Source organism: Haliaeetus albicilla, chromosome 13 (assembly GCF_947461875.1).
Source record: "Haliaeetus albicilla chromosome 13, bHalAlb1.1, whole genome shotgun sequence".
NCBI lineage: Eukaryota > Metazoa > Chordata > Aves > Accipitriformes > Accipitridae > Haliaeetus > Haliaeetus albicilla.
This window is the reverse complement of record NC_091495.1, coordinates 7,575,322-7,602,951: the sequence shown is the minus strand read 5'-3', so window position 1 is coordinate 7,602,951 and position 27,630 is coordinate 7,575,322. Positions and strand designations below refer to the sequence as shown.

At 37.4% G+C, this 27,630-nt stretch overlaps 1 protein-coding gene across 1 annotated transcript in view; it reads right to left on the bottom strand.

Moving 5' to 3' along the window:
- The window catches only part of NVL (nuclear VCP like), a 42,978-nt gene that overhangs the window by 13,708 nt on the left and 1,640 nt on the right, over positions 1 to 27,630 (bottom strand). The window contains exons 2-18 of the mRNA XM_069800056.1: positions 27,253 to 27,326; positions 26,038 to 26,090; positions 25,852 to 25,948; positions 24,910 to 24,964; positions 24,113 to 24,379; positions 22,469 to 22,595; positions 22,103 to 22,179; positions 21,674 to 21,808; positions 18,816 to 18,917; positions 16,771 to 16,888; positions 16,151 to 16,295; positions 14,181 to 14,451; positions 11,622 to 11,840; positions 10,890 to 10,994; positions 10,024 to 10,086; positions 8,538 to 8,657; positions 6,534 to 6,633 (exon numbers count right to left, since the gene is read on the bottom strand). Of these exons, the coding sequence (XP_069656157.1) occupies positions 6,534 to 6,633; positions 8,538 to 8,657; positions 10,024 to 10,086; positions 10,890 to 10,994; positions 11,622 to 11,840; positions 14,181 to 14,451; positions 16,151 to 16,295; positions 16,771 to 16,888; positions 18,816 to 18,917; positions 21,674 to 21,808; positions 22,103 to 22,179; positions 22,469 to 22,595; positions 24,113 to 24,379; positions 24,910 to 24,964; positions 25,852 to 25,948; positions 26,038 to 26,090; positions 27,253 to 27,326 (2,128 nt within the window). The remainder of the gene's footprint in view (positions 1 to 6,533; positions 6,634 to 8,537; positions 8,658 to 10,023; positions 10,087 to 10,889; positions 10,995 to 11,621; positions 11,841 to 14,180; positions 14,452 to 16,150; positions 16,296 to 16,770; positions 16,889 to 18,815; positions 18,918 to 21,673; positions 21,809 to 22,102; positions 22,180 to 22,468; positions 22,596 to 24,112; positions 24,380 to 24,909; positions 24,965 to 25,851; positions 25,949 to 26,037; positions 26,091 to 27,252; positions 27,327 to 27,630) is intronic.

The following is a 27,630-nucleotide window of genomic DNA, read 5'->3' as shown; positions in this document are numbered from 1 at the left end:
GAAAAGTTAAATGGTTAATCCCTACTGTACAGACGTTTAAAAGAAAAGAAAACAAAACAAAAAACCCACCACCCAAACCCCAGAACAGTGGCACGGAAGCACAGCTATCCCTTTTTTGCAAATGAAAAAAGTTTGTTTAACTCTGTCACGACTCCAACTACCCAATCCTATCACAAGGTAGTCTTGATTCACTTTTTAAAGATGTGCATAGTTTTGTTCAAGTTTCTCTCACCTCAAGGTGTCACACTCAAGGACAAAAAGTAGAATGAGATGCATACATTAAAAATCGCTCCACTGTCTTTTTCTTGGACAAAAGCAAATTTTTTTCCCCAAGATACAGCAGTCATGGCCAGAGGCATCTATGTAGGCAAAAATCAGCTATTGCGAATGCAACAAGAATGGTGAGAAAAAAAGGAAGAACTTGATGTATTAATTTAATCCAGAGCAGATGAAACAAAAGTTAAACAGAATCCCTGCCATGGCAGGCCCAGACGAAAACATCTTTCTTATATGTGTGTGCATAGTGTCATAGGGCTATATGATACTTTATCTTGCTTTTGGCACAAGTGCACTCTCCTGTTTTTGTGTCTCTGTGGACAGAAGTCTTGCCACATTATTAAGATGAGATGACAAAGTTCACTCAACAGATCAATTACAAACATCAAAACAAATACTCTCAACAGGGATTGCATTAGAACACCATGCACTTGATAACTTCCCCATTCTAAAGCTTCAAAAGCTCTTTAAAAATACTAAGCTTGATATGGAAAATACTGTTTCCATTTTGCATGCTGAGAACACGGCACTTGCCACGCTATCTGTCCAATGATACAAAGTTAGTGATACAGTCTAAAGATGCATTCATCTGTTTGTACGTAAACGATTACATTGCCCACATTCAAAGAGTTACCACAACTTGTACTAATTCAATAAGCTGCAGTGATGGTGGTTTACAATGAGAGGACCATACCAAAGTTTAATGCACAGATCTACACTCCCCATCTCCTTAAGAGTCAATTCACTTCACTCTGCTGATTCAAACCTGGATGGGCCTGAAGTTCTTGAAAATCCAAGTCACATAACACGGAAAATTAGTATTTACTCATTGGTCAAACTCACTCATTAGATGCACTTCGTATCTGTTTAAAAGAATTGAATAATGCTCCCCTTTCAGGAATTTCAAAGCATTCCATCCTGATAAATCATAATGTTCTCTCCATATCTATTATCTCAAAACTTATCTAAACAGAGTCAACTAATTTTAGCTACATTTAACATTTTAATGAAATTAAGGTAGTTATCATAGTAACCTCTTTCAAAGCCTATCATTACCTCTGAAGTTTGAAAGTGAAACATGGAAACATGATAACACAGAGCATTTCTTTTCCAAGCAGTTGTCTCACAGAGAGAATATACTTCTATTAAAAGAAATGTCTCGTTAATAAATTTCTGCCTTGGCTTTCTGATGTAGTCAATGGTGTTGACTATGTCGTTAGAAGACAGTAGTACCATTTTCCAAATAATTTGGCAAAATTACATATTAAGACATTTAAAGTACATCCATTCCTTGCTATGTTTTTAAAGGTTAAAACAGGCACTAGCCTCTAGAGAATTATGTAATATTTCAGTTTGCTACACTGCTCTCCAAACTACAAAATTCTATCCTCTTCATTAAATTCCATTGAAAGTATCTTTACATGAATCTCTATAATGTGACATTCTATTGTCCTATAATAAAATCTATTAGTCTCACACTAATTTCCAGTTGATTATTCATGTCTTATCTCAACTGTACAGGAGTCAACAATGTTTATGAAAGTTCGGTGCATACCAGCAACAACAACTATTGTGCTGAGTCCATCAAACTTCTCCTATACTCACTACCGCTTTTTTAAATTATATTTGAAGCATACAAGATCAAGGCCCCCACATTTGTGATGCTCTGGAACAAAGGCTCAGAAGCCCTAAAAGGTGAACGCTGTCCAGATGAACACTGCAGTTAACAACTTTGCTCCCTACACAACAAATGAACTCACTAAAGTTACTGTAAGAGATAGATAACATTCAAGGGCTGGTGAAATGCAGAAATATAATTTGTGTGAATTAGAACTATCATGAAAGAAATTGTTCTATGCCTCACATATTAGGTGCTTTTTTTAGATCTTATCTTGCCTTTAATTCAGCAACATGTATAAACAGGTATAAACATAACAAACAAAAAACACAAACCAAAACTGTAACTATTGTCAGAGACTGAAGATTATTTTTTTACTGTTTCAAAACATGTTGTTCAGGTGAATAGCTCTACAAAACTAACATAAACTTGCTAAAGAAAAATAGAACTCACTGAAACTAGGACCATGCTCTAAGATAACAGAATTTTAAAAAGCTAGGAAAAAACCCCATGAATAAAAACAAAGACATCATCACAGTTTATGTCAACCTTAAATCACTATCAGTTTGTAGTGTTTCACTGATTTCTTGTCTGTTTCCTCGGGTTACATACAGTTCCTTAGATCCCATAGAAAATGCTGCTGATGCCTTGGTCAGTATTTCTCTAAAGAGTTTATGAATGTTCACAGCCTGGGGAAGTAAGACGAGAGCAGAAAGCAGCAGTATCCAATACTGAAACTCACACTGGTAACTAGAAAATTGTGGGAAATTACAGACCTTAGTTAACAGTAGTGCTTGATGGTTTTGTAAGTATTTAGTCTTGGATTTAGGGAAGGAAGTAGACTGAAAAATAATATAATTATTCTGACCCCTAAAGTTTCTAGCAGGACATGACACTTCTGCCTCTGCCCCCCCCCCCCCCCCGCCCCGTCTCTTTTTAATGACATTGAGTGCTTTAAAAGTTTAATCCTTTTCAGACAAAGTTTGACATTGGTTCTGCATTTAGGTGGAAAGAGATTGAGTTGGGAATACTGCATCCCTGCTAATTTAGCAGTAGTCAAGAAAGAGCTATAGAGGACTTTCAAAGTCACTAAGTGCAAAAAACATTCAAATATCCTGCTTTTAAGGACAGATCAAAGGCTTATTTCAGCACTGCCAGAATAAGAATTACCACTTGCGGATTGTATATGATAAACAAAGGAACCAATCTATTGTGCCTGCCCTGTTGGCAAAACGGGAATTAGAGTGTTCCAAGTCTTTAAAGGCTATTATAAAAAAAAAAGAATTTGGCATTCTTCAGCCACAGGGTATATAAAACACCACCATTTCACAATAATACCTTGTCACAGGTGCTAACACCTCACTGGCACAATTGTACCAGGAACATACCTTGATGCCAAAACTGTTTGAGGCACTGCTACCCTAGTGCTAGTACTATTATTCTTTATAATAATGGTGTTTTTAGGAGAGAAGACTCTTCTTTTGGCATGATGGCCTCTGAGACTACAATGCTCTCAACATACACTAACAGTCATGAACAGTACCAGCAACCAACTGTAAAAGCTAGAATGCATGCAACCACTCTAGAAATGAAGCATCTTGAAAAGCCATTTTCTCTTCCATTAAATTATACTAACATGGATCAAAAAAAGATGAGATCTCATGCTTCACAATATTGGCCCAGTGGAAGATTCCAGGAAGTTCTGCTGGGACACACGTATTATTTAGATTTGTATTACACAACTTCCCAGTACCTCTATTCGAGATAACTATGACAGAAAAATCTTTCATACAAATGTCAGACTTATAAGCACAAGAGCTTTTCAGGCACCACAACTTTTATTGTTTGTGGGAATCATTTAAATATACTAGCCAGTATAAGCTATGGTTCTCCCACAGGTCCCTGCTTGGACATTTTGTTCTTAGGGCGTTAAGAGAGCTTTACTAGCACAGACTTCACTGTTCTCTACCGGCAGTGTGCTCCTATTAATTACCCAGATCATGCTAGCAAAATTTAGTTTGGTGAACACTGCCTCTTCCTAAGCCCCATAAATGGTAAATAAACTACACGAGGATGTCGTGGTTTAAATCGGTTTCCCCAATTTAACTACAACTTCAGTAAAAGTTGTTCTGATAAAAGCTGCATCAATTGGAAACTACATTTCTTCACACTGACAAATGCAAATATCACAGCAAAAGTCTGTAGTCTAAACCTATCCAAAGCGTTATTCATACACACAGCTGATATCCTTCTGAAGCAAGAGATCCAAACTGCATAGATAACTGCCTCCTCTAGCAAAAGTTGGATGTATCAAGCTTTGCTGTTCAGAAAAAATTATTTTATTGTGTTGGCAAAACAACTCCTTTATCAAGATACCATTCATTTCCATTTACAGAATTTGCAGATACATTTATACTCTTCAATTTGATGATTACAATTGTTATGCCTGCCTTTGCAATTTCTTTACATTTGGCATTTTACCTCAAATTCACTTTTTTCATCCATGTCACTGGCTAGTAATATACTGCTGACTTCATGCCTTACAAATTTCCCAGCTTCCCTCAAATATTAGTTCAACCTGCATTACTCAGGAAAGTTTTGTAATTTTAACTATTCCAGTATAGTAAAACAGTACATTTACCACTGCAGCTCAACAAGGCAACAGTGACTTTTTTAAACTGGGGGGGGGGGGGGGGGGGGGGGGGGGGGGGAGAAAAATCCCCAAACCATTACAAAGGTACTTTATATCAACATAATGATAAAACTGCATGCAGTATAAGGCTTATAAAGAGATGGATTAACAACTGCACAAATGTCTATTTCATCTATGCATGAAAATGAGATCTACAAGAGGAGGCGTTACCTCAGAACAGTGCCACATACACACACTGGCCCTAAAAGTATTCATCCCATGTATACCTGTGGTACACCTGAGGTGGCACTGCAGGAAGTCAAGCTGGATGTTTCCTCAACTTCAATGGTGTTGGAATTCACACCCCACACTACCAGTCAGAGATAATGACAAGTTTACTGTCATAAACAATTAGATACGAAGCCCCTGAGAAACACTAACAAAAAAGGCTGCTTGATATAAATACTTGCACTAGCATAACTAATTTAGCAAGAGATTTCTTTCCTAAGGCAACTTGATGACACTAGTACTAACACTCTTGGTACATCCAACTGTACCTATATATAGATGTGCTACATTGCATAACCTTATTCTCTTTTCTACATTAGATTAAATAGGTCAGAATCATCAAGCTCATGCCAGGAAAACTTACCACTTTAAATCAAAGAATTTCTACAAGCAGATACAGATTTAAGCATCTACTGCCATACTTCACCATGTAGAAGGCTTGATAGTCTCTCATGGTGCAAAGAATTCAAGAGAGAGGAGAATTTTCCTCAAAATCTTTGAATTTTTTGAGCCTTGGAAAAAAACAAAATAGTTGCTTATTTTAGGTGATTTCAGACCAAATTTTCCTTAATCTATAGGACCCAAGCAATCTGTCAAGTTTTTAACTTTCTCATCTTCCAGTTTATATTCAAAGTAGCTATGCTACTATTTTTCCCTGTTAAGCCATTTCTCATCAGAATTCTACATCTTGTCCATACTTAATACATGCAGGTATGAATCAACTAACTGTGTCTTGTTGTTACCAGTAATTTGCCAAATACGTGCTCTAGGCGCAAAGGTTCTTTCCAAAATTCTGGTACCTACACCAGTACGGTTTTACCAAGAGAGACTAGTAACCCTGTAATTAATTTCAGTTGCAATATTCAGATAACGCTTATAACCAAGGAAGTGCAAAATCTTCACAAGCATATGTTTCTATATTGACAACAAAGTCCTTTCCTTCTAACGCTCAGCATCTAGATGGAGTTCAAATTCAGGAAAAGACAAGTTTCTTGCTGTGTACAAAACACAAGACTTCTCCGTAATACAAAAAAAAAAAAAAAAAAAAGGCAGAAAGTTGGTTGCAAACCACATGATGATTACAAAGCAGATGTCAGTGTGTAGCTTATTAACTACGAAGATGCTGCAGGAACTGCAAAAGCTACCAAAAACTGAAAAGCCAGCAAGGGAGCACAGACAGCTGTCAATATCAAAGCTTGACAGAACATGAGGGAACAGCAGGCTGAGGGAACTGAGTTCAGAACGTAAAACCCAGGAAGCAAAAAGAAAAATTATTTCACGAGACAGATGCCTCAAGGCAAAAAAATTAAAAATAGCAGAAAACTATAAGGTTGCTTTGGATAGAAAATCAATGCAAAAAGCAAAAGATATATAATTTATGTTTCAGTTCTTTTTTGTTCTTTCATGTTCCAAGGACATAATCTGAAGTCCAATCAAGTCAAAGTCTTTCAAAGCATTTTACAGCAATGGTATCAGGTGCTAATTAAGACACATTTTAAAGAGTGCTTCATCTTATTCATTTTGTTGCTTCATCTCACGCTGTCACAAGAATGTGGAACAGATTAATTTATCAGAAAAGGTTTGGATTCGAGGAGACACTGTAATTTTAAGTACAGAACAAGGTTAGTTATAGAATTCAAATACGTAAGAACACACGATTTCATTACAAGAGAACCAAGGATGTCCGATTTCTCTTGTTCATGATTTTTGGGTCCTTACCAGGCCTGTTTGTGGCAGCCATAATGAAAACCTGCTGACGATTCTCCAGACCATCCATCTCTGTGAGTAACTGGTTAACTACTCGGACACTGGCTCCTGACTTTAAAAGGAGAAACTTGTCAACAAAATTGAGGAAGCAGTAGGAATGTGAATATTTCAAAGTAAAAGAAACAAAAGATCTACTAACTCCCTGCCCTGAAATACTGCTCAACAAAAAAGTTTTTTTCACACGTCCAGTGTAGCTGCGTTCTGGATTTCTACTACCATATTATTAGCACATTTCCACCTTAAATTCATGCTACCTATACACCTGCCACACACTTTAACATGTGGCAAACCTTTTCTCTCCCATTAAAAATGAAGGACTCAAAGAAGTACATATAGATATTTATACTAATCATTCTCTCATCTATCTCAACAAGAACACCCAAAACTTCTCAATATTCAGGTGGTTCGGGTTTTGGTGGGGTTTTTGGTGTTTGGGTTTTTTTTTTGGGGGGTGGGGGGTGGGGGTGTTGGGGTGTTTAGGGGGTGGGGTGTCTCTCCAAATATTGAAACTTCTGAAACAACAGATTCAGCAGGTTAGCTACTCAGAGTTAAATGTTAACTCCATAGTAGTGATATCCTATAACCAAACTCAATACCTTAATCTGAATTTCATTCTAGAGCTGGGGAGACAGAGAGAAAGCAGAGGAGCTGGAGAACAAGAGTTCAATTATGCAGTAAAACCGGCTGATGATTTTGAAGAATGTTGTTCTAAGTGTTACTGTTTTATTTTAAACATACAAAAATATAAATCTACATATGGAAAATTAGAAGAGGAGGTGAAAATGCACATCGGTCTCAAAGAGCCAGTGGAAACACCAAATGCCCCTGAGTTTCAGTTACGAATCCCAAGGTTGTCACCAGTATCACAGCCTGAGTAATAAAGTCACCAGTCTCCTGCCCAGACAGTACCTCTACACGGTTAAATGAGGCTGTGAAGAGCAGGGGTGGGCTTCTAGGCACCAAGTTGCTGCCTGCTGCTGCCACCACAGAAGTGAAATATAGTGAGGCCAAAGCACACTTGTTGCCCCTCCTTGGCTACCATCTATGCCTACTGTGGTGCCTAGTATTGGACACCTTTTATGGCTCTGTGGCAACCACCACCTCAGGACATTCAAGAAGTCAAGTCTGAACTTTTCAGCTTGGCTATCTTTCATAGGAAGTGAAGCATGCAAATTCAGAAGACAAGGTACAATTCAGAAACAGTTGATCAAACTTCCTCTCTCCTATGAACTAGAACTACAGCAGTCCTTCTGTTAAAGTCATTGACGACAATATCTGAACAATGCTGTACTCAAGTCGTCTGTTGAAAAAAAGCATCTTTTCTTTCAACCATCAACATATATGCACCAGTACAGTATCAAAACAGATGCACTTCCTCCTCATAAAAAACAGAGCAGCTTTCCTTTCAACACATTCACAGTTTGCACTAATATTGCCCCCCCCAAAAGCAGAAGTTAATCCTAGGCATAGGTAGTTCCTATTCCAAAACAACAACAAAAATCAAGGCAGAGAAAACTTCACAGGTGGAATAGCTCTGAAGTCTAATGTATTCCACTTATGCTCCTGCCTCAAATATTTTCATGACCCAGTTCACGTTATTCAAGTAAGTACATACTTCATGCAAGCATTACAGTTGCATACAGGTGTCAGGATCTGGCCATAAATTAAACATGATATTAAACTGCACTCCATCTTTTCCTACGGCTCTACACAGCCAAGTTGGTAGTTATACACACATTCTCTGGATATTTTTTTCTACATATGCATACTAAAAAAAGTATTAAGCTTTATAAAATTTGATCAACATATTTTTCCTCAAATATGAAAAAGCCTATCAGATTGTTTTTCTTTGGAGATACTGAACGTAGTACCCTTCCAGGTAATTCTGTTACTAGCACAATGCCACAAAAGCTGCAACTGAGATTATTTATGGAGATATTTTAAAGACAGACTCACTTCACGGTCAGATCTCCGAGGGCACAAAGCATCAACTTCATCAAAAAATATAACACAGGGCGCTGAATTCCTGGCACGCTGGAATACCTGACGTACAGCACGTTCACTTTCACCAACATACTAAAAGAAATGACAAATCACAGTGAAACAATGTAAGTCATGAAGATTTTGCTTGAAAAAAAATAATCACAGTTTTAAACAATATTTGAGGTGCTTTGCAATGGAGAAGTGCAACTTGCTAACCAGTTTACTTCTGATAACAGTCTGTTACCTCTACTTCCTTACTGATCAAGACTTACATGGGAACTAGTTGTCACTAGCCCACTTTTGACAGTTTGCAGTACATTCAGAATTTAATAGAATTCCTACTTTCTGGGGAATAAATCTAACTTGCCATCATTCCACTGATGAGAATTAACAAATACAATCTTCATTAAGGACGCTGTTGTTCATCAACTGTTCATAAACAAACCCAGTGAGCAATTTGAACACAACGAACATCTGAAGTTCATATGCTAGTTGCCTGAAGACAGGGGGTTGACAGCAGGGAACTGAAAAGTAAGCCAGAATTTCACTTTGAATGGCGAATTGCAGGGGCGGGGGTTGCCAAGTTTTAAATGCAAACACTTCATTTTTTCCAAACAAACATGTTTTGATACAATTTATGTCTTAACACAGTCTCTGAATCACAGCCAGACATTTTTTCTTTACTCCACAAGGAAGTTGGGCTCCTAATTAAGAGTTGTATTTCCTGCCTGTAACAGTACTTGAGGCACACATTAAAAAAATGTTGGGGAAAAAAATAATCAAATACTAGCTTCCACATTATTGATAAACAGATAACTGCCATGGTCTTACGAGATATGGGCTGCAGCCATGTTGCTCAGTTCAACACATTCTTTTAACTCTAAAAGAGACTGAAGTTGTATCACAACACTTCTAAGTCCAGTACTTCAAAAACTCAGACTACAGCACTTTTATCTGTTAACATTTAGAATCTTTAAAAATCACTTTGTTCAACTAAAAAACCACACTGCTTTCCAAGGTTTCAAACTTCCATTAAGAAGCTAAAATGACTGACAGAACACATTTCTGAACGTGAAAGTTCAAAATTTTATTTTGCTTAGTGAAAGCTGCTGATTTGCAGTTACTGATCACCAATTGTTCTCACTGTAGATTTGAACTTTTGTTCTTTTTCCAATCTACATAAAAGCAATGACGCATGTAGTTGGTCATTCAGAAATCCTACTTCAGTCAAGGAGGCTCCATCTGCCAGGTAATTTAAACTAAGATACACACTTAAACTACCCGGATAGCTTTTTCCCTTTTCACATGAAAAACTTTACTGCTAAAAACTTTAAGCAGAGGTTAAATGAGTCAACTTCAGTTGCACCAGTATCAGTTACGTAATTAACAGGAATTTTGCTTGCCCCACAGTTTGGACAAGAATTCCATAAATAACAAAAGCACAATGATTAGTGCATACCATATTTAGCAGTTCAGGACCTTTCACAGATATGAAGTTCAGTCCAGACTCATTTGCCACAGCCTATCAAAAAAGGAAAGACAGATGTATATATAAAACACATTTTTCATGTTTTCTTTGGATCTGTCCATGGAGCAATAAACAAACTTAAGGGAAGGAACACAGTCAGCAACTGTTTGTAAAATATAGAAAACAGTACAAAGTGTAATTATGTGGAATTAAGAGTGGGAGGGGGGCAGGGAATTTAGCAAGGTGTTCTCTCTCTAATGAGGCAGTGTCCAGATTTACACCCCACCCCCCTCCCCAATATTAACTGAAGAATTATCAGTATTTAGTGGGAGTTAAAGAGATATTCAACTACATAAAAGCATTTAAAGATAAAGATGAGTGACAACCTGGAAACTTGCATGATTATCTGCATTTACATGGGGAGGCCACAAGAACTGAAATGCTCAAGGAGAGCAGAAGTAAAACAGAAGTATTTTCAGTAAGGTAAATATAATAAATAAAAATACATAAATATAATAGAGTGTAGACTACTTCCAAATGTATAATTCAGTTCCAGTGAAATATTCCACAGAAATGGTTATCTAATAAGAGTTTCTTCCCATCTTTGCTACTTTCTTCTTAACCAACTTCAGTCCTTCAATTTCTGCAGTAATTCCCTCTCAATTCAAGGAAAATTGTAACTTTGTGACAAGAAAATCAAATAACTTTAGCACAGAGGCCCAAATTTAATTTTCTGATAAGAAGAGGTGCAAAAGCCCAACTTCTGGCAGTATCATCCAGACTCAGTCATTCCTACAAAAACATCCACTTCAAGAAGATTCTTCAGTATTTTTAAACATGTTTAGAAAATGTATTACCTTAGCTAACAATGTTTTGCCACACCCAGGAGGCCCTGCAAGCAGGACACCAGCTGGAGTCGTCAGGCCCAGAGCTTTAAACTGCTCTGGGTTTCGCACAGGTGCCTATAAAAGAAAATATCATAGTTATCTGTGACGAAAAGCTAACACAAAACTTTTCAGTTACAGTTAGATGAAAAATCATTCATAAGCAAGTTATTTATTCCAATAAAAAACAGGCTGAAAGAATAAACAGTCAATCAGCATCTTATTATCTTGCACTGATAAGTACCCCAAAATGGGAGAGTAGTATTATTCAGATGCAATTACCTTATTTACCTAAGTTCTCATCTTAAGGTGTTAAGTATCCCTCTGACTGGCAGTGTGACCGCTAACCTTCCAGCTAAATAGTCTCCAATTCTTTGTGTGGCAGTTGTGTAACTAAGGTTATTGGTACAAAACTTGTAGAATACTTAAGATTCAGCAATAATGAACATACTGAAAACTGAAAGCATGACTACAATAAGTGAAATGTTAAATACATGCACCAGACTTGTAAAAAATTTGAAAGCAAATTATAGAAGTCTTGACTATTTTAAATGAAGATGTTGCAAAATTTCTAGTTTGTAGCATGTTACAACTCATGGGTAGCACGTTATACCTTAAATAAATATTAAAAACCAAACAAGCATAGTTTTATTTCCTGCATAGGAGGAAATGCAAAAAATCCTTGAAAGTAAGGTTAAGACATACTAATATTGCCATAGTCAGCTCCTCCCGAACATCCTCCAGGGCTCCAATATCTGCCCATGTCACATCAGGAATTGTGACAAAGCCTTCTCTCTTGGCAGAGGGTTGCACTGATGACAGTGCAACAATAAAATCATTCATCTCAATGCACAGCTTCTGCAGCTGCTCCTCAGGCAAGGGGTCTTGCTGCTTCAGCAAATCCAAAAGTCTCTGCAATTCATCCTTAGGGTACACAGAAAGGGAGAGAAAGATTATGCAGTGGATTAGATTTTAAGAACCATTTTTTTAAGGGCTTTTTCAAAGCAATACTTTCTTCAACTGTAATATTAATTACTATGAAACAAATTATTAGGTACAATACACATAAAATGTAAAACAACATTAGAAATAACATTAACAATTAACATCAATGGTAAAATTCCAGGAAAGCACTACGTACATTTAACACTTGTGAAAGCACTAAGCTGACAGACTACAATCTTGATTTAGATACTAGAGAAACAGAGATAGTACATGTATTTTGTATTCAAATTCTTCCTACTGCTTCTCCCACACTGATTAGGAGAAAGTTCTTTCCATACTGAAATTTCTAAAATATGTATTAATTATATGTATTGATTCTGTTTTTAATATGAAATTGCTCTCAAGAGAAAGTGAACACCACAGCTGAACAGCACAATTTCAGCAATTTGTAGAACATTCAGTTACGTATAAACATTTAAAACTCTTAACACATACTTTTAGATTATACACTTTTATTTAGCATAATCTGATTTCAAATCATCAACTCGTGTCCTCAGGCTGATTAGACCTTGTTTTGTAACCAGGCTCTGGTAAAGTTTGGGCAAACAGAATAGACATACAGGGTAATGCTTTTCAGGACTGTCCCATCTTGCAGACCACGGCACCCCAGGCAGGTATGTTCCAATTTCCCCAATCAGTTCCTTATTGGGGAAACTATCTGAGAAAATACTTGATCAAAGAACTTTATACTTTCATAACATAAATACATCCCAGTTCTAATACAGAAAGGCAGTATCAAAGCGAATTGATACCGCACCACAAGTAAAACTATACCAGGATTTTCATTATAAGATGGGGGGGGGGGGGGAGGTAAAACTCTCCTAAGTTTCCACGTTATTCCTACAGCAGTATATGGGAAAAGTATCACTTCCTATTTGTTGCAACTAAGATAGCTCTACAACTGACCACAAAGAAATAAAAGTGTTTATAGTGCCTGATACTCCTTTTAAGCCCTCCCTCCTCCTCTTAACAGAATCACTAAGAGAAACTCTGAAATAGCCGAGACCACTGGGTTTGTTTACTTGAATTGTGTGAATGATTTTTAAAGGTTTTGTATGTTTATTTTTCCATTATAAACATAATAGAGCGGTTTTAATGACAATACCCTGTATTAGACTATGTCAACCTCCTGCCAGCTATCAAAATATGGCTCTGTTAGGATTAGACTTCCTCCTCCTCAATAACCCCTTTGATCATGGTGATGTTGATAAAAACTGCAACTACCTGACCCTCCCCACTTTTTTGGCTACGTCAGGCCCCAGGAAACACTGGGAGGTATGCAGTATGATTATGTTACTCTAATACAAAGGCTTACTACAGCTTTTTACACTGTTTTTTGTTAATTACAATAACAGTTTTCTTTGACAGTCCTTCTAAAACCAGAATCTGAGTACAATATGGATATAAAACCCCTTTGTTTTACTTCTCCAGACAAATCTTTAGGAAGCCTACTCAGAATGAAGGTGCACACACACTCCAAATTTTGAGAGTCAAATTTTTGAGGGCCAAGAATTTCTATATAATACAGATGTTCTGGTTTACTGATCAGTGTGTTACTTGGGCCACAAAATAATTCTGGCACTGGAAATGCCATTTTCTGCAACAGAGTTCTAGCTGTACTGCACATTAACAGATACCTTCTCTGCAGCTCAAGTCACATTGCTAACCCAACTTTTCTACTGGACAGATACATCTTCCTCAAACTTGCTATAGGTACTAGACACCACATGTGGTTTACCCCAAGCAATCACATAGCTGGAGGGAAAATGTAGACTGTACAAATACTTCTAGACTCTGGCTAACTGTAACTATACCAGGTCGGGGAAGAGTCCCAGGCATCACAATAGATATTTCACTGAGGGCACAGCAAACAGCTTGGTAAAAACTCAGTGCAAGTCTGATATTCTTACAGTTCTCTTAGTTGATACACTTTTGAAGAGAGATATAGCCACTATTTTAATCAATGGTCTGCTAGAAAACAAAACAACAACAACAACAACGAAAAACCCAAGGAAAAAACCCACACCTTGTATATAACATTAATACAATTTTTGAAGGTGTGGGTTTTGGGAGCCACTTATTCAAACTCATATGAGTCATTAGGAGTGAAGCTTCTGGCTCTAGGAGCCAATATATCTAAATCTAAATTTAATATTACATTGGCCATAGATGTTTAAGGATTTTTGAGGAATGACTTTCACAACTATAAAATGGCTCAATTCTTAAGATATTAGACGCACATACTTAAGGAACAAATACCTTAGGAAGAAGTTCTAGTTGTTTGGTATCTTCTCCCACCAGGATGTCTGTTCCTACTCCTATGCCTTCTTCAGCTGTGTTTTCTCCAGCGTGTATATGTTTCCCTTTCTGCTTCTCAGATTTTATCAGGACCCTGTTCACTGTGCACATAGCTGCCTCACGACAAAGTGCCATCAAATCAGCACCCACGTATCCTGGAGTCAGCCGTGCTAGATGATGAAAATCAAAGGACTCCGGGAGCTTAAGTTTTCGACACAAAGTCTGAAGAATTCTAATCGAGTAGGGAGAGGTAGAACAACAAAATAAAGATGAAGCTGTGGCTTTTTTTATTTTCATATGAAAACAAACATCATTGATTTAAGGTCTCTTTCAGTCCACATGAACTGAAGTAGTACAGTGGGAACAGTTTTCATTAAACTAGGAAGCAATCAACACTGAAACCCACAAAACTATGCTATATATTTCCTTTCAGTTTCTAAAACGGAAAATCAACAGCATCAGCCAGGCAAAGTCAATCAGTGGGTAAAAGCTAGTTTTGGTGGATCTAAATATTATAGATTCTTTAAAACTTAGTTTATGATTCAAAATTGACAGAGTAGATCTCAGAGTGTACCACAGAGATGCACACAAGTTATCCATTGAGATATTTAACCTTGCATTCCTAACAACCTTAGTCTGCATTGTCTGTTCCATCCCACTTTTATTTATTTATTGAAGAATATCTACAACAAACTATTCTGCAAGGAGCAAATGAAATCAGACTGGGGGGGGGGGGGGGCAGGGCAGGGAGGGGATAATTCAAAAAAGAAAATAAAAATCAACAGTTCCTGGAAGCCTACACCTCCAGGAACACAAATACATACAATTGTACAAAACAATAACATGAACAAATGTGACTACACTCTAACTTGTGAACAGTCTCTACACACTATGGTGGCTCTCCCATTCACAACTCTTATCCTTTGAAATAGTGCTGTTTCTGGGAATATTTTATTTTTAACATGAACCTAAGAAATGTCATAGAATCAGAACTCTCATCAGTCAACTCTTTAGTTCTACCTCTAACCACTTGCACATTTTCCTACAACCAAGAGGAACATAATTACTACAGGGCTGTAGATTTGGAGGAAGAAGACAAAAAAAAAAAATTGGAAGCACGACCAGAAGTGGGGTGTGTGGGAAAGGGTGGGATAATGGCCAGTAGTGCTGACAACACAGTGAGCAATGCTGCAAGCAGAATAGTCTGCTTTTTCAACTTAGAAATAAGATTAATTGAGCTAGAACCTTTCTTTCCTTCCTGTAACAAGATAAGCCACAGCTGTTTTCAAACTTTCCTTCCTGTGTTTTCTGCTGTTGTGGAAATGAGTAACAGTTCTTTTTTTAATTAAAAAATTAAAAATATAATTATTTTTTTTTTAATTCCATCTGACAATCACAGATCTTTGGAGTAAAAAGGGTCAATTACACAAAACAGGATGACTGCAGCTCAGCTTAATGCCTGGACTGGCATATTTCCACAAGGAATGGAATGGAAGACTCCAGGCCTGTTGCTTAAGATACGTGCTTGAGAGGACTAACAAACAGGCTATAATTAATTTATGTTCCTAATTTAATAATTACATAAGGAACATGAAAGACAGAACGTTAACCTCCTGAACAACAGAAAAGACATATTTAATTCCATCATCTATACTGTTAAGGCACTTGAAAACCCATTAACATAATGCTAAAAGCAGACTGGCACACAAGAAAGGAAACCACCCCAAATGTAGACACAGCTACCAAGACAAAGAGTAGATGTACACTTAATGTCTTCTGCACCTCTCAGTGTGTGCTGATCCATAGGTGTGTATAGGCAGAAATAGGACTAAACATAATAAAGCACTTTTTCTTAATTTGTATGTTAACTTACACATTGTTTCCTTATTTATTAATTCAACAAAAAGAAGCTTAAACTTTGTAAGACATACTTTTCTCTTGCTGCTTCATCTGGGATCCCTAAACAAATTTCTCGATCAAATCTCCCAGCTCGTCTCAGTGCAGGGTCCAGTGAGTCAGGTCTGTTAGTTGCTCCAATAACAAGGACCTGGGTAGTGGCAGCCACATTATTCAAATCTAAAGGAAGGAAGGAAGGAAGTTAGTACTTATACTCACTGTCGCAACTTTGTTCTGATATCTATGTGGCTCTGTTTTTGTAGCACACAATAATAGTCAGAACAGCAGAGATAAACTAACCAACACTCATACTAAACTGCTGTTCATCCTTATTTCCACTACCTAGAATTTGCATTTTGTGCAATCAAGCAAAAATAAACATTTCAAATTACATTTGACACATTTTCCTATTTTATCTGTTTACACAACAGACAGGCATATATAATGCTGTACAGACCACTGTGAAAATAATGTAGTGACATCCCCTCAAATTTATTAAAATCTTCTCACCACCTGCCAGGTAAACAGTGCCAAAATATGAAAAATTATTACCACTATCTCCACTAAAGTAACCACGAGTCACTACTGAAGAAAAGCAGACAGTAAGCCTGATAATTAGAAAGTTTAGCTTAGCACAGATATTCCTGAAACTGACCATCCATACAAGTTAGGAATTGAGCAACAATTCTCCGCTCCATGTCCTTCGATGCAACTTCTCTTTTTGGGGTGATTGCATCAATCTCGTCAATGAAAAGGACACATGGTGCACTGGACTAGGAACACGAAATATTAATAATTACAAAATTATACTGACATAGTGTATTACAAGAGAGAAAGAATTTTTTCAGATTTTCTGTTCTATAATTATTACTCTAAGTCTGCTGCACAATTGACCTGTCCAGGAACAATTCTGTTGTTCTTATTGACTATCTGGAGAGCCACCAGACTATGAAACTGTGCTAAACTGAGGCTATGAAATAATTAAGGCATGAGATTCAAAATGTCTATATATATTGTTTAAGATTTAAAGGTACCTTTACATTTTCCATAAATATTCCATTGTGACTGCTTACTTGCTTAAGTCCAAAAAAGAAAATCAGACAAGAAAGGTCTGATTTGCTTTTTTGTTTGTTTTGTTAATGACATTAGAGCTGTGGAATTCCAAGAGCTAGTATTATTGACACACATAATGAAACAAAAGGAGCAGTAGGTGGTCATGAAAAATGATCTGCCAACTTCAAGATTACTGCAGAGCCTGACCACGTTCAAAGAGTAAAAATGAGCAATGATCGAATTCTACAAGTGCTCTAAAATACCATGTACTTCATGTTCATAAAAAGTCAACACTAATATAGAATAATAACTACTGTAACTAATGGAATAGTGTTTAACTGACATAAGGTTACTAATATTCTCAAAAAGCACTAGTAGTGCAAAGGAATACTCAAGGAAAACACTAGAATCATCTTCAAAAAATTACTAGAATCATCTAAAAAAATAGTATTTTAAAACCCACGCATTCTGTGTTATTAGGTAGCAACTGCGCCATCTAGTTGTCATTCAGTTTTCTACTATCTGATAGAGGGGAAAAAATGCAACTAAGCTATAAAGATTTCACAGTACATGTGTAAGGTATGGTGGAACTACATCTTTTTTTTCCCTGCACAAAAATTGGTACAAAAAACAAGTGCAAAAGCTACTTAAGTGAATGCAAGGGACTATAAGGCAACAGAATTTATTTTTAAATGTATTTTATGCAATACATTTAATTTCTTCAAAAATAACTTTTATAGCAACCTCCCCTCAATCACTATACATACAGAAGATATGTAATTTCTAAAAACTCTGTGCAATCACTTATTTAATTTTATTCTACACAACATCTTAACAAGACTTTCTAAAAATTAAAATGTATTATGAACTGGAAACATAATAATCTAACAGCTTCGCAATCAATCTTTTTGCCCTGTTTAGCATTCTTTTTTACAGGAACATACTCTAAACACCTATATACAGTTGTGGGGGACAGTAGAAAAATGGAATAAAGTTGGAAAACCAGAACATACTCAGAGGTCAGGAACAGAAAACTGTCCTCATGAAATAAAACATTAACCACACACTAAAAAAAGAAAAATCTGCATTTGTTTAAATTAATATTATCTCAACCTGTCTGGTTCTCTTTGCTTCTTACTAAGTCTGGAGGTCACACCAAAGCAAGAGTTCAACTGTAACTTGACTCCTGCTCTTATGATGTTTGTCCCAAATTTTTTACTTTATACCTAAACCCCCAAAGGCTTAAGTCTCTCACATTCACTCAAATTCCATGCCATACAAAACCAGCAAAAAAACCCCTGTAACAAAAAAAGCACAGTGAACTGCTCTTACATCTTTTTTTTATTTTTATATATCAAACCAAGCAGCTCCAAATAGGTAAATAATGTATGTTGCCCTCTTTACATTGATACGACGAACTATCTTTTGTTAAGATTTCAGAATAGTAATCTTTATGCTCTATGACAGCACGACACTTAGTACAATGGAATTCTGGTCACAGAAGGGGAGACACTATGACTTGTGTGCAGCAGTATAAAGATTCACTCACTAATATTCACTCAAATTGAAACCATAGCAACAAAGTATGAATCTTTACAAAGAAAAGGACAAACAATTCACAGTGTAATTTCCAACAGGCGTTCTCACCACAGCCTGCTGAAACAATTCTCTCAGTTTCTGCTCAGATTCCCCTGACACTCCAGACACCATCTCTGTTGCTGCCACTTTCAGTATCGGGAGCTGAAGTTCCTGAAAGAGATAAGGAATACTGTATGATATGCCCAGAGGTTAGAAATGTTAGCTGTCCTAGAGGACAAATATTTTCCAATACGACATCTTTTACACTCAAAGATTATGGAATCAAGACTAAATCTTAAAGAGATTTTAAAAAAGATAAGGAGCATACTCCAATTTAAAATGGGTCTGAGCCATTTGGCTAAGTGAACAGAAATGGATACAAAACCCCATGTTTCCCTAATTCAGTTAGAGAATGACTGCACTGCCAAATAGCTTTGCGCCTTAGTCCCTGTCGTGTTTTAACCCCAGCCAGCAACAAAGCACCACGCAGCCACTCTGTCACTCCCCCACCTCAGCTAGACAGGGGAGAGAAAATATAACAAAAGGCTTGTGGGTTGAGATAAGGACAGGGAGAGATCACTCAGCCAATTACTGTCACAGGCAAAACAGACTTGACTTGGGGAAAATTAACTTAATTTATTGCCTATCAAACCAGATTAGGGTAGTGAGAAATAAAACCAAATCTCAAAACACCTTCCCTCCACCCCTCCCTTCTTCCCGGACACAGCTTCACTCCTGAATTCTCTACCTTCTCCCCCGCCAGCTGCACAGGGGGACAGGGAATGAGGGTTATGGTCATTTCATCACATGTTGTCTCTGCCACTCCTTCCTCTTCAGGGGAAGGACTCCTCACACTCTTTCCCTGCTCCAACATGGGGTCCCTCCAACGGGGGACAGTTCTCCATGGACTTCTCCAATGTGGGTCCTTCCCATGGGCTGCAGTCCTTCAGGAGCACACTGCTCCAGTGTGGGTCCCCCATGGGGTCACAAGTCCTGCCAGAAAACCTGCTCCAGCGTGGGCTCCTCTCTCCACAGATCCGCAGGTCCTACCAGGAGCCTGCTCCAGTGCAGGCTTCCCACGGGGTCACAGCCTCCTTTGGGAATCCACCTGCTCCAGCGTGGCATCCTCCACGGGCTGCAGGGGGATATCTGCTCCACCGTGGACCTCCCTGGACTGCAGGGGGACAGCCTGCCTCACCATGGTCTTCCCCACGGGCTGCAGGGGAATCTCCGCTCCGGCGGCTGGAGCACCTCCTCCCCTCCTTCTGCACTGACCTGGGGGTCTGCAGGGCTGTTTCTCTGACATGTTCTCACTCCTCTCTCCAGCTGCAGTTTCTGTGCCACAGCAGCTTTTTTTTCCCTTCTTAAATATGTCATGCCAGAGGCACTACCACTGTCGCTGACGGGCTCGGCCTTGGCCAGTGGCAGGTCCATCTTGGAGCTGCCTGGCATTGGCTCTGTCAGACACAGGGGAAGCTTCCAGCAGCTTCTCACAGAAGCCACTCCAGTAGCCCCCCCACTACCAAAACCTTGCCACACAGACCCACCCAATACAGTTCCCAACCCAATCCTTCGCAAGACATATATTTCAGTTCATGCTTGGGCTCCCTTTTTGAGAAAATTGTCTATTTCCATCTGTAACAAAGCATCACTTAGCAGTGTGAAAGAGATCCCCAACAGGTCTGGTTCCCTTAGTCTTGCTCCAGAAGCATCTGAGCAGGACTGTATAGTAAGATAAGTGTAAAGCTCACACTCAAGGTTTTCTGCTATTAAAATTAAATAAAATTGTAACTTTAATAGACTGTAGCACAGTAGTGCTACAGGTAGTTGCAGACTATTTCAGGCTTTTTGAACTACATATTAAAAAAAAATAATAAAATCCTAGTTTATACAAATCAAGGCCACCAGAGGTACTACCTGGGCCTTGGAGGAGGTAATTTGCCTTAAATAGCACTACTGAAAATGTCTTATTTAAGAAAAATAATTTAGGAAGTAGTCATTGAATTTATCTCATCTCTGAAAATTTTTTACTTGTGTCATGTTTCTTTCCCCAAATTTAGCATGCTTCCAGGATACAAATACCCCCTGAAGCATTAAATATCACAGATTCATTCAATGGGTACCTTTTTACAGCAAGGCATTAAAAAGAAAAAACCCAAATCTTTTTAATTAAAACATTTGAAACAGTGTCAGAAGGTTCTAACCAACTTTTAAGGAATAAACATCAGTTATTTTCTTTCAAAGATAATCTGCACTACAAAAGTTCATAATTCACATGTATGTAAATTTAAGGTTATGATCTGTGACATTTAAGGAACAACTGTACTAAAGAAAAAGAAACATCCATGGTTATCACTGAATAGCCCTAAATAGCCACTAGATTTATAACCAAAACAGGCACATAGCAGCACAGCAGCCTCACCACACACCAAACTACTAACACCAGTAATGCTTTGCCTGTGTCAAACACAATTTCAGAGCATATGACAACATCCAGTTTTGGAATTCAGAAATCACTGTTTAACAGATGCCACCCAACAGAATCAATGTAATGCCTCATAAAAGATGGTAAGGTTGAATCCAGACTTAAAACACTGTGGTAAATTTAACCAAAAGTATCTTCCATTTATAGCCTTCTCAATACCCATGCCTACATTGCTGTCCTGGGAATGCCTCAAAACAATTAAGTCAAACAAAATCCTGTCACTATGTCCCCCTCTTCATATATGAGGTTCTATCAAGTACAGATTCAGGTGGAATATAAACAAAGGAAGTGAAGATGAATATATTTTAGACTAAGATAGGAAGGAGAAAAAAAGAGATAAAAAAGAGGGAAGATCTAGTCTATCATGAAGGAGGATTTTTTTTTTTCTCTCTCTAAACATAATTCAGAAAAAGAAGAAACTGTAAATCTAAATCTATCTCACCCCAGCAATTGCCTGTGCAAGTAGTGTCTTTCCACATCCTGGTGGTCCATGTAAAAGAAAACCACGAGGTGGAACCACACCTAAGTGGTTATAGACTTCAGGATGACGGACATGAATGAGCATCTTGCATATTTCCTGTTAAGAACAGGAGAGACCTCCATTTAAATTGCAGAAATTAGTATTATAGATTGCTAATATTGTAGACAGGCCAAAATAAAGCAAGTTCTGTTTATTAATATAATTTCAGTGACTGCTTTCAGAAAGGTTAATCAAAGGAAAAAAAAAAACCAACAAAATTTTGTTGCTGTTGATATAAGCAGCTATTCTCAGTGCCACGCACATGAATTCTGCCAGATTTCTTCTTTGTCATTTTTAATGCGACATTTTATTCACTCCATTCTGTATCCCACAAATAAAGTTTTAACTAACCTTTAAAGTTTCATCATTGCCTCCTACATTCTCAAACTTCACTGAAGGGCAGTAAAGCTCTGGTCCCTTACTTCTAACTGTTAAGGAGGAAAAGTCACGCAAATTTAGACACAGCATAATAATAGTTGCTAACACTGAACAAAAAAGTACTCAGCCTAAACAGTTAGTTAAGCACATGGGGTAGTATTATTTTTTGGTAGTATGCATAGGACTGGAATTTTTTTTAGTACAACATTAAGGCTAAATTTCTTAACAAAATGCTTGAGGTCACTTCTCTACACCTCAGAAAACACTTCTCTGGTAATGGATTCCATGGTCAAATACCATCTCTTTGTTTGGAGCAGCACACCAAAAATAACTTCTCACCTTTCTCTTTAAGTAAGATGGAATCAATTTCTCCATCTACATCTGGAAATTCTTCTTTTTTTCTTTTTGCTCTCTTACCCTTTGTCTTCTTTCTTTCACTCTCCAAGACAGAAAATTCTGTTGTTTTCTAAGGGCATAAAACCAAAATTATATACACAAAACTTTCCAAGTCGGTGAATTTCTGCAAATACTTAAAAGAACAATATGTGTCAGTGTCTATGATGTTTAACTTACACATATTATATGAATAAAGACAGGCGAGACAGGAATTTAACCCCTTCTTTTTGTAGAAAAGCCTTTTTTTACTTAGGATTTGCCTTTTTTTTTTAAAGGGTTAATTATATCAGTCACTTTTTTTGCTAAGAGTACATACTTTGAAGCAAAAAAAATCCCAAACAACCCCACCCCCCCAAACCCCAACACCACTAATGAAAATCAGGCACCAGTTATTTGTACATCATAGAGCAATCCACTTTGGGGATGAATAAAACCGTATGAATGTATTTACTCCAATGGAAACAATTTTTATTACTAGTAAGTCACGAATGGCTGTACAAAAATATTATTCAGTGCTGACACAAGTTAACTGCATGTAAGAAAAGGACTAATACAGGAGAAAAGAAATAAAAAGAGGTTCAATGGCGAAAGTCGTGTTTGTTTATAATATAGTATTGCAAACTTTTTACAATTTGAACATCGCTTTTATTCAATTTCTCTATATGAGGATGAAGTACTGCTAGGATAAAGGGATGATTTGTCAAATCTGCCTATTCAGTAAGCATTTTGTGTAATCAGAAAGGTAGATGTAAATGTAGTTCTTCCTTCACATAAAAAAAGAGTATCCTGCCAAAATGTCTGGTCAGCCAAACAACATAAGTGTTATCTCCCACAGATAAATGGAAAGCTTTCAATAGCTAAAGAAAGTTGCTATTTATTAAATAAGAAAAACTGGGGGGGAAGGAGAGTATCACAAAGTGGGCAATATATCTGGATGGGGAGTAGGACCTATTTTTAACTGCTTTGTAAGTTAATGCAACTTCCTTTCAATTTCCCCAACCCTCGTCCATCCAAAAAACTTCAGCTTTCCCCAGGCTCACTAACACTTAACCACTGGCTAAGGGAGACCACATGCTATGGCTATAGCAAGCCACATGCTTCCTGACTAGTTAGGCTGGTCACTAGCAAACAGAATAACTAACAGCTAAGTTCCACTTACCTTTCTCCCAGTATGGGCACTAACCTGGATCTCCCTAATACTGAGCACTACATCTTCCTCAAAAAATGTGGAAGAAATTCATGATTTTGTGACTTTTTACCTCCCATACAAACATGCCTGAAACAGGCCAGAAGGTTCAAAAAATCACTTCTGACAGGGCAGAACAACGGGCTAAGCCCTTCCTTCTTCAGAAACCAAGCTAAAAACAAGTACTCCACTGGTCAATCTTCCCTTTCTATTTAACATGTTCACTGTCTTTAAACACAGCATGCATGTTTCTAATAAAAATAATATATTTTAAAAATCCAGGGACAAAGACAGACAGTCCTTTTGGTCTTAGTATCCCCCTTTAAAAGCCTGTCAAATTACACAGGAAATTATATTCATACTTGCTACTCAAATCACATTGGGTTCATAAAACACAATACCTCAGAAATCAGCTTCTTTTCGTCTCCTTCTCCATCCTCAGAAAGTTCAATGAAAAAGTCCTTTCCACATGGAGTTTTATCAATGAACCAGCCCCCTTCAGAGATGCGTGTTTCAACTCTTCTTCCTGATGAGAGGGTGCTTGTTTGAGGTGCCGTTCGCACAGGAGGGGGGGTTTCCATTGGTTCATTTTTTGGAGTGGTTGGAACAGAATCGGGATTTCCTTTCTTATACAAGCTCAGCAGGGAACTGTTCATATGATTTGTAGACTGCAGATTCATGTATTTTAAAAGAAAATGTACAGGTTACAACTTGGATTATTTATATTAAGAGGCCAATGAAAACTATTTCAAAAACATCATTTAGCATTATCCCTGCTGGGGAAAGTAGTTATGCATCTTCCAACCCACTCCTCTACAAATCAAATGACTGCATACAAAACTACATCTGCTGGTTAAGGAGGCAACAACCTTTGCTATTTACCCTGAAATGACCCCTGCTAATTGACAGTCACCTCTTTTAGTAACAGTCAGGTATGTCCAATCATTTCATTCATTTGAATGCCACATCTTTCAGGCCCCCAGTGTGCTTTCCTCAAAAGTGATTCCCTACCACAGGTTCTTCCTTTTTCTTCAGAAAATAGCCTCCTTTTAGCTATACAGATTCTCAGTTGGAATTGCCAACTCTGACTATAAGTCATCTTTATCTCCACTTTTAAACTCTCCAAGTGCATTGCAACTTCACCACATAGAATCATGTGTTATACAAACACAAATGATCATAATAAAATCCAACTTACTAGATCTTCTGGATAATCATCATAATCAGAGTCATCTGTGGCACTTCCTGCAGTCCTTTACGTGGAAGGAAGACAAAAACTATTAATGTATCAGAGCAGAACTGCGAGACACCCACAAAACAAAACAAATGCAATTTCCACAACGAGGTTCCCCACAACCATGATATGTAGCCTAAGACTGGAGAAAAATTCCTGACTCGCATGCTCTAAATTTACTGCTTTGGAGAGCTAAAAAATGCATCCTTTCCAAGTCTGTGATAAGTTGGATTAATTTGGCAACCTGGCTGAAGACAGTCCTAAAAAAAGTGATGTAGGATCAATCTGATTCAGTTCACTGAGAGATCACACAATCACCAATGCTGGCACAAGGGAAGTAGTAGCAAATCACTGCTGAACTAGACTAGTCCTTCTGACAACAATGTCCTATTTCCCACGAGACCCTTAATACCTATCACAGGTTAGAGAAACCAGAATGATCCGTGAGACTATGCACTGGGTTAGGAGTCAGGAGATCTTAATTCTAATCTCATAGCCAACAGTGATTTACTCTGAACAGCCTGTCCTGTAGTCTTATCTCTCAGATTTAGCTAGTGTATCTCACCCCCAAGAAAGATTAAGAACAAAACAAAAAAGTAACTGAATCACATGAGGACTGGGGCCTTGGAAAACTATCAAGGAAGCCCCAAGGGTATCCACTAATTCAGGGCTGTATGTTCCCCATAATAGAGAAATCATGATTGGCTCTAGTATCTGCTTGTCTTCAGTGAAAAAAGTGCTTCCATTAACTACAGGTAACTTCTGATGAAAACAAGCCTATGGGAAATCAAGGATCTATCTGTAATCTTGAAACTACCAAAATTTAATATGAAGACAGAAAGCTTTAAAAAAATTATAATACTAAAGGCATTACTGAAGTAATCTAATGGTAAAAATTCTTCTTACTCATTTTTCTCTTGTTGTCTTGCTCTTTTTGCCACATGTTCAGCTTCTAAAACTGCTAAATCTTCGTGTTCTTTTTCATTACTGATTATTCCAAACACTGAAAGAAAAAGTTCAAACACGTTAAGAAAACAGCCAAAGCATAAACAAAAAATTTCCCCGTCTTAGACATAATATTAACAGAACTACCTTTTTCAACTTGTATTCTAAAAGCATTTCTTTTTCTTCGTCCATATTCTGCACTGAAAAAACAAAATAAAGAGGTTACACCAACTACTTTTTCCCTCAACATACTGTCATTCTCAGTGGAAAAAATACATTGTAAATTGATACCTGAGCTTCTTCACAAGTTCTTATAAAAAACCCCAAAACTATGTGAAAATGTGATTGTTTTTTCTTAAGCCCGGAATAGCTCAATCATTGGGATGAAGCAAACCACTAAACTACACTGGTCTCTAAAGGGACCTTTAATAAAAATTATTAAGGTCCTCTTTAACTGTAGATACAGAGAAGCAGCAATGTTCAAATGAACACACTGGATTCTATTTCACACCATGACCCATTTTTAAATTTTTATTCAAACAAGAACATATGGACACAGGACTACAGTCTAGAAAGGACAGTCCAGTGAGGAATAACTGTCCTAATTAATAATGGTCAGTATGAGAAAACCTGATTCAATGAGCACACTTAAATGCAAACAAAAATCATCAACCTTTTACTTTCACTTACTGAGGGTATATTTTATTTATTTGCTTTTATACAATAGCTGACAGAGGAAAAACAAAACAAAAACCCAAGATCTGTAAGCATCCTAAGCAAGGGTTTTGGCTCCCTTTCTCTAACAAGGCACAAATAAATAGAACATGCGAACATGAATGAATATACTTCTCCACCTTCATTAACCACCAACACCCACCAATGATCTGCAGAAACACAGACTTGCTCCCCACCCAGAAAAGCATAACAGCCTAAAAATAATTAGTCAAGACTGACTGTACTGCTGAGCAACTGAGCAAGACTTAGTGTCTTACTGAATCCTCTATCTCCCCCATCTGCCTGCACTGAAGTGTTATTTTCCCTCGTATTTTAAGCTCACTGCGTTAAGGACCAACATGTAATGCGTCTGTAGCTGTTTAATTAAAAAAAGCAACCCACAAAAAATGAACCACAACTAGATCTTGCAATGCCAATGCATTAATAAAATATCAGTTACTAGATATATCAGCAGAGGAAAACACTGGAGTGGAAATGATCTTATTGTTTCAACCAACCTCAACAACTGGTAATAAAGTTAACATAAAGAAAATTAAAATTTTGATTAAAAAGACACAAATGCAAAGTAACAAGATAATATAGTCCATATTTTGAATGTAGAATATAAGAATACAAATCTTTGCTCACCTGTAGGTTTTCTGCAAATCAGACGCTAGAATTCCAATGTCAACATACTGGCCACATTTACTACTTGCAAGATACTGAAATGAAGCAAGCGGCGAATAAAATCTTTGTCAATCACTTCACCAGAACAGCTAGATCAAATATGCCTATTTCAAACTCTACCCTTTTTAGAAGTCAAAATGAAAATCAGAAACAGCTTTGAACTGCCTTGGAACACACTAGTCAGTATTTCCCAATGAAATGGGAGATGCTTATTAAGACACAGATAACAAGCTAGCTACGTTTCCCGGGAAAAAGCATTTTGGTGCTTTGGTGATTTCTGCCAGTGCAACTCCATTGTTTTTATTAAGAAAGATGACTTTGTAACCCACACACCACCAT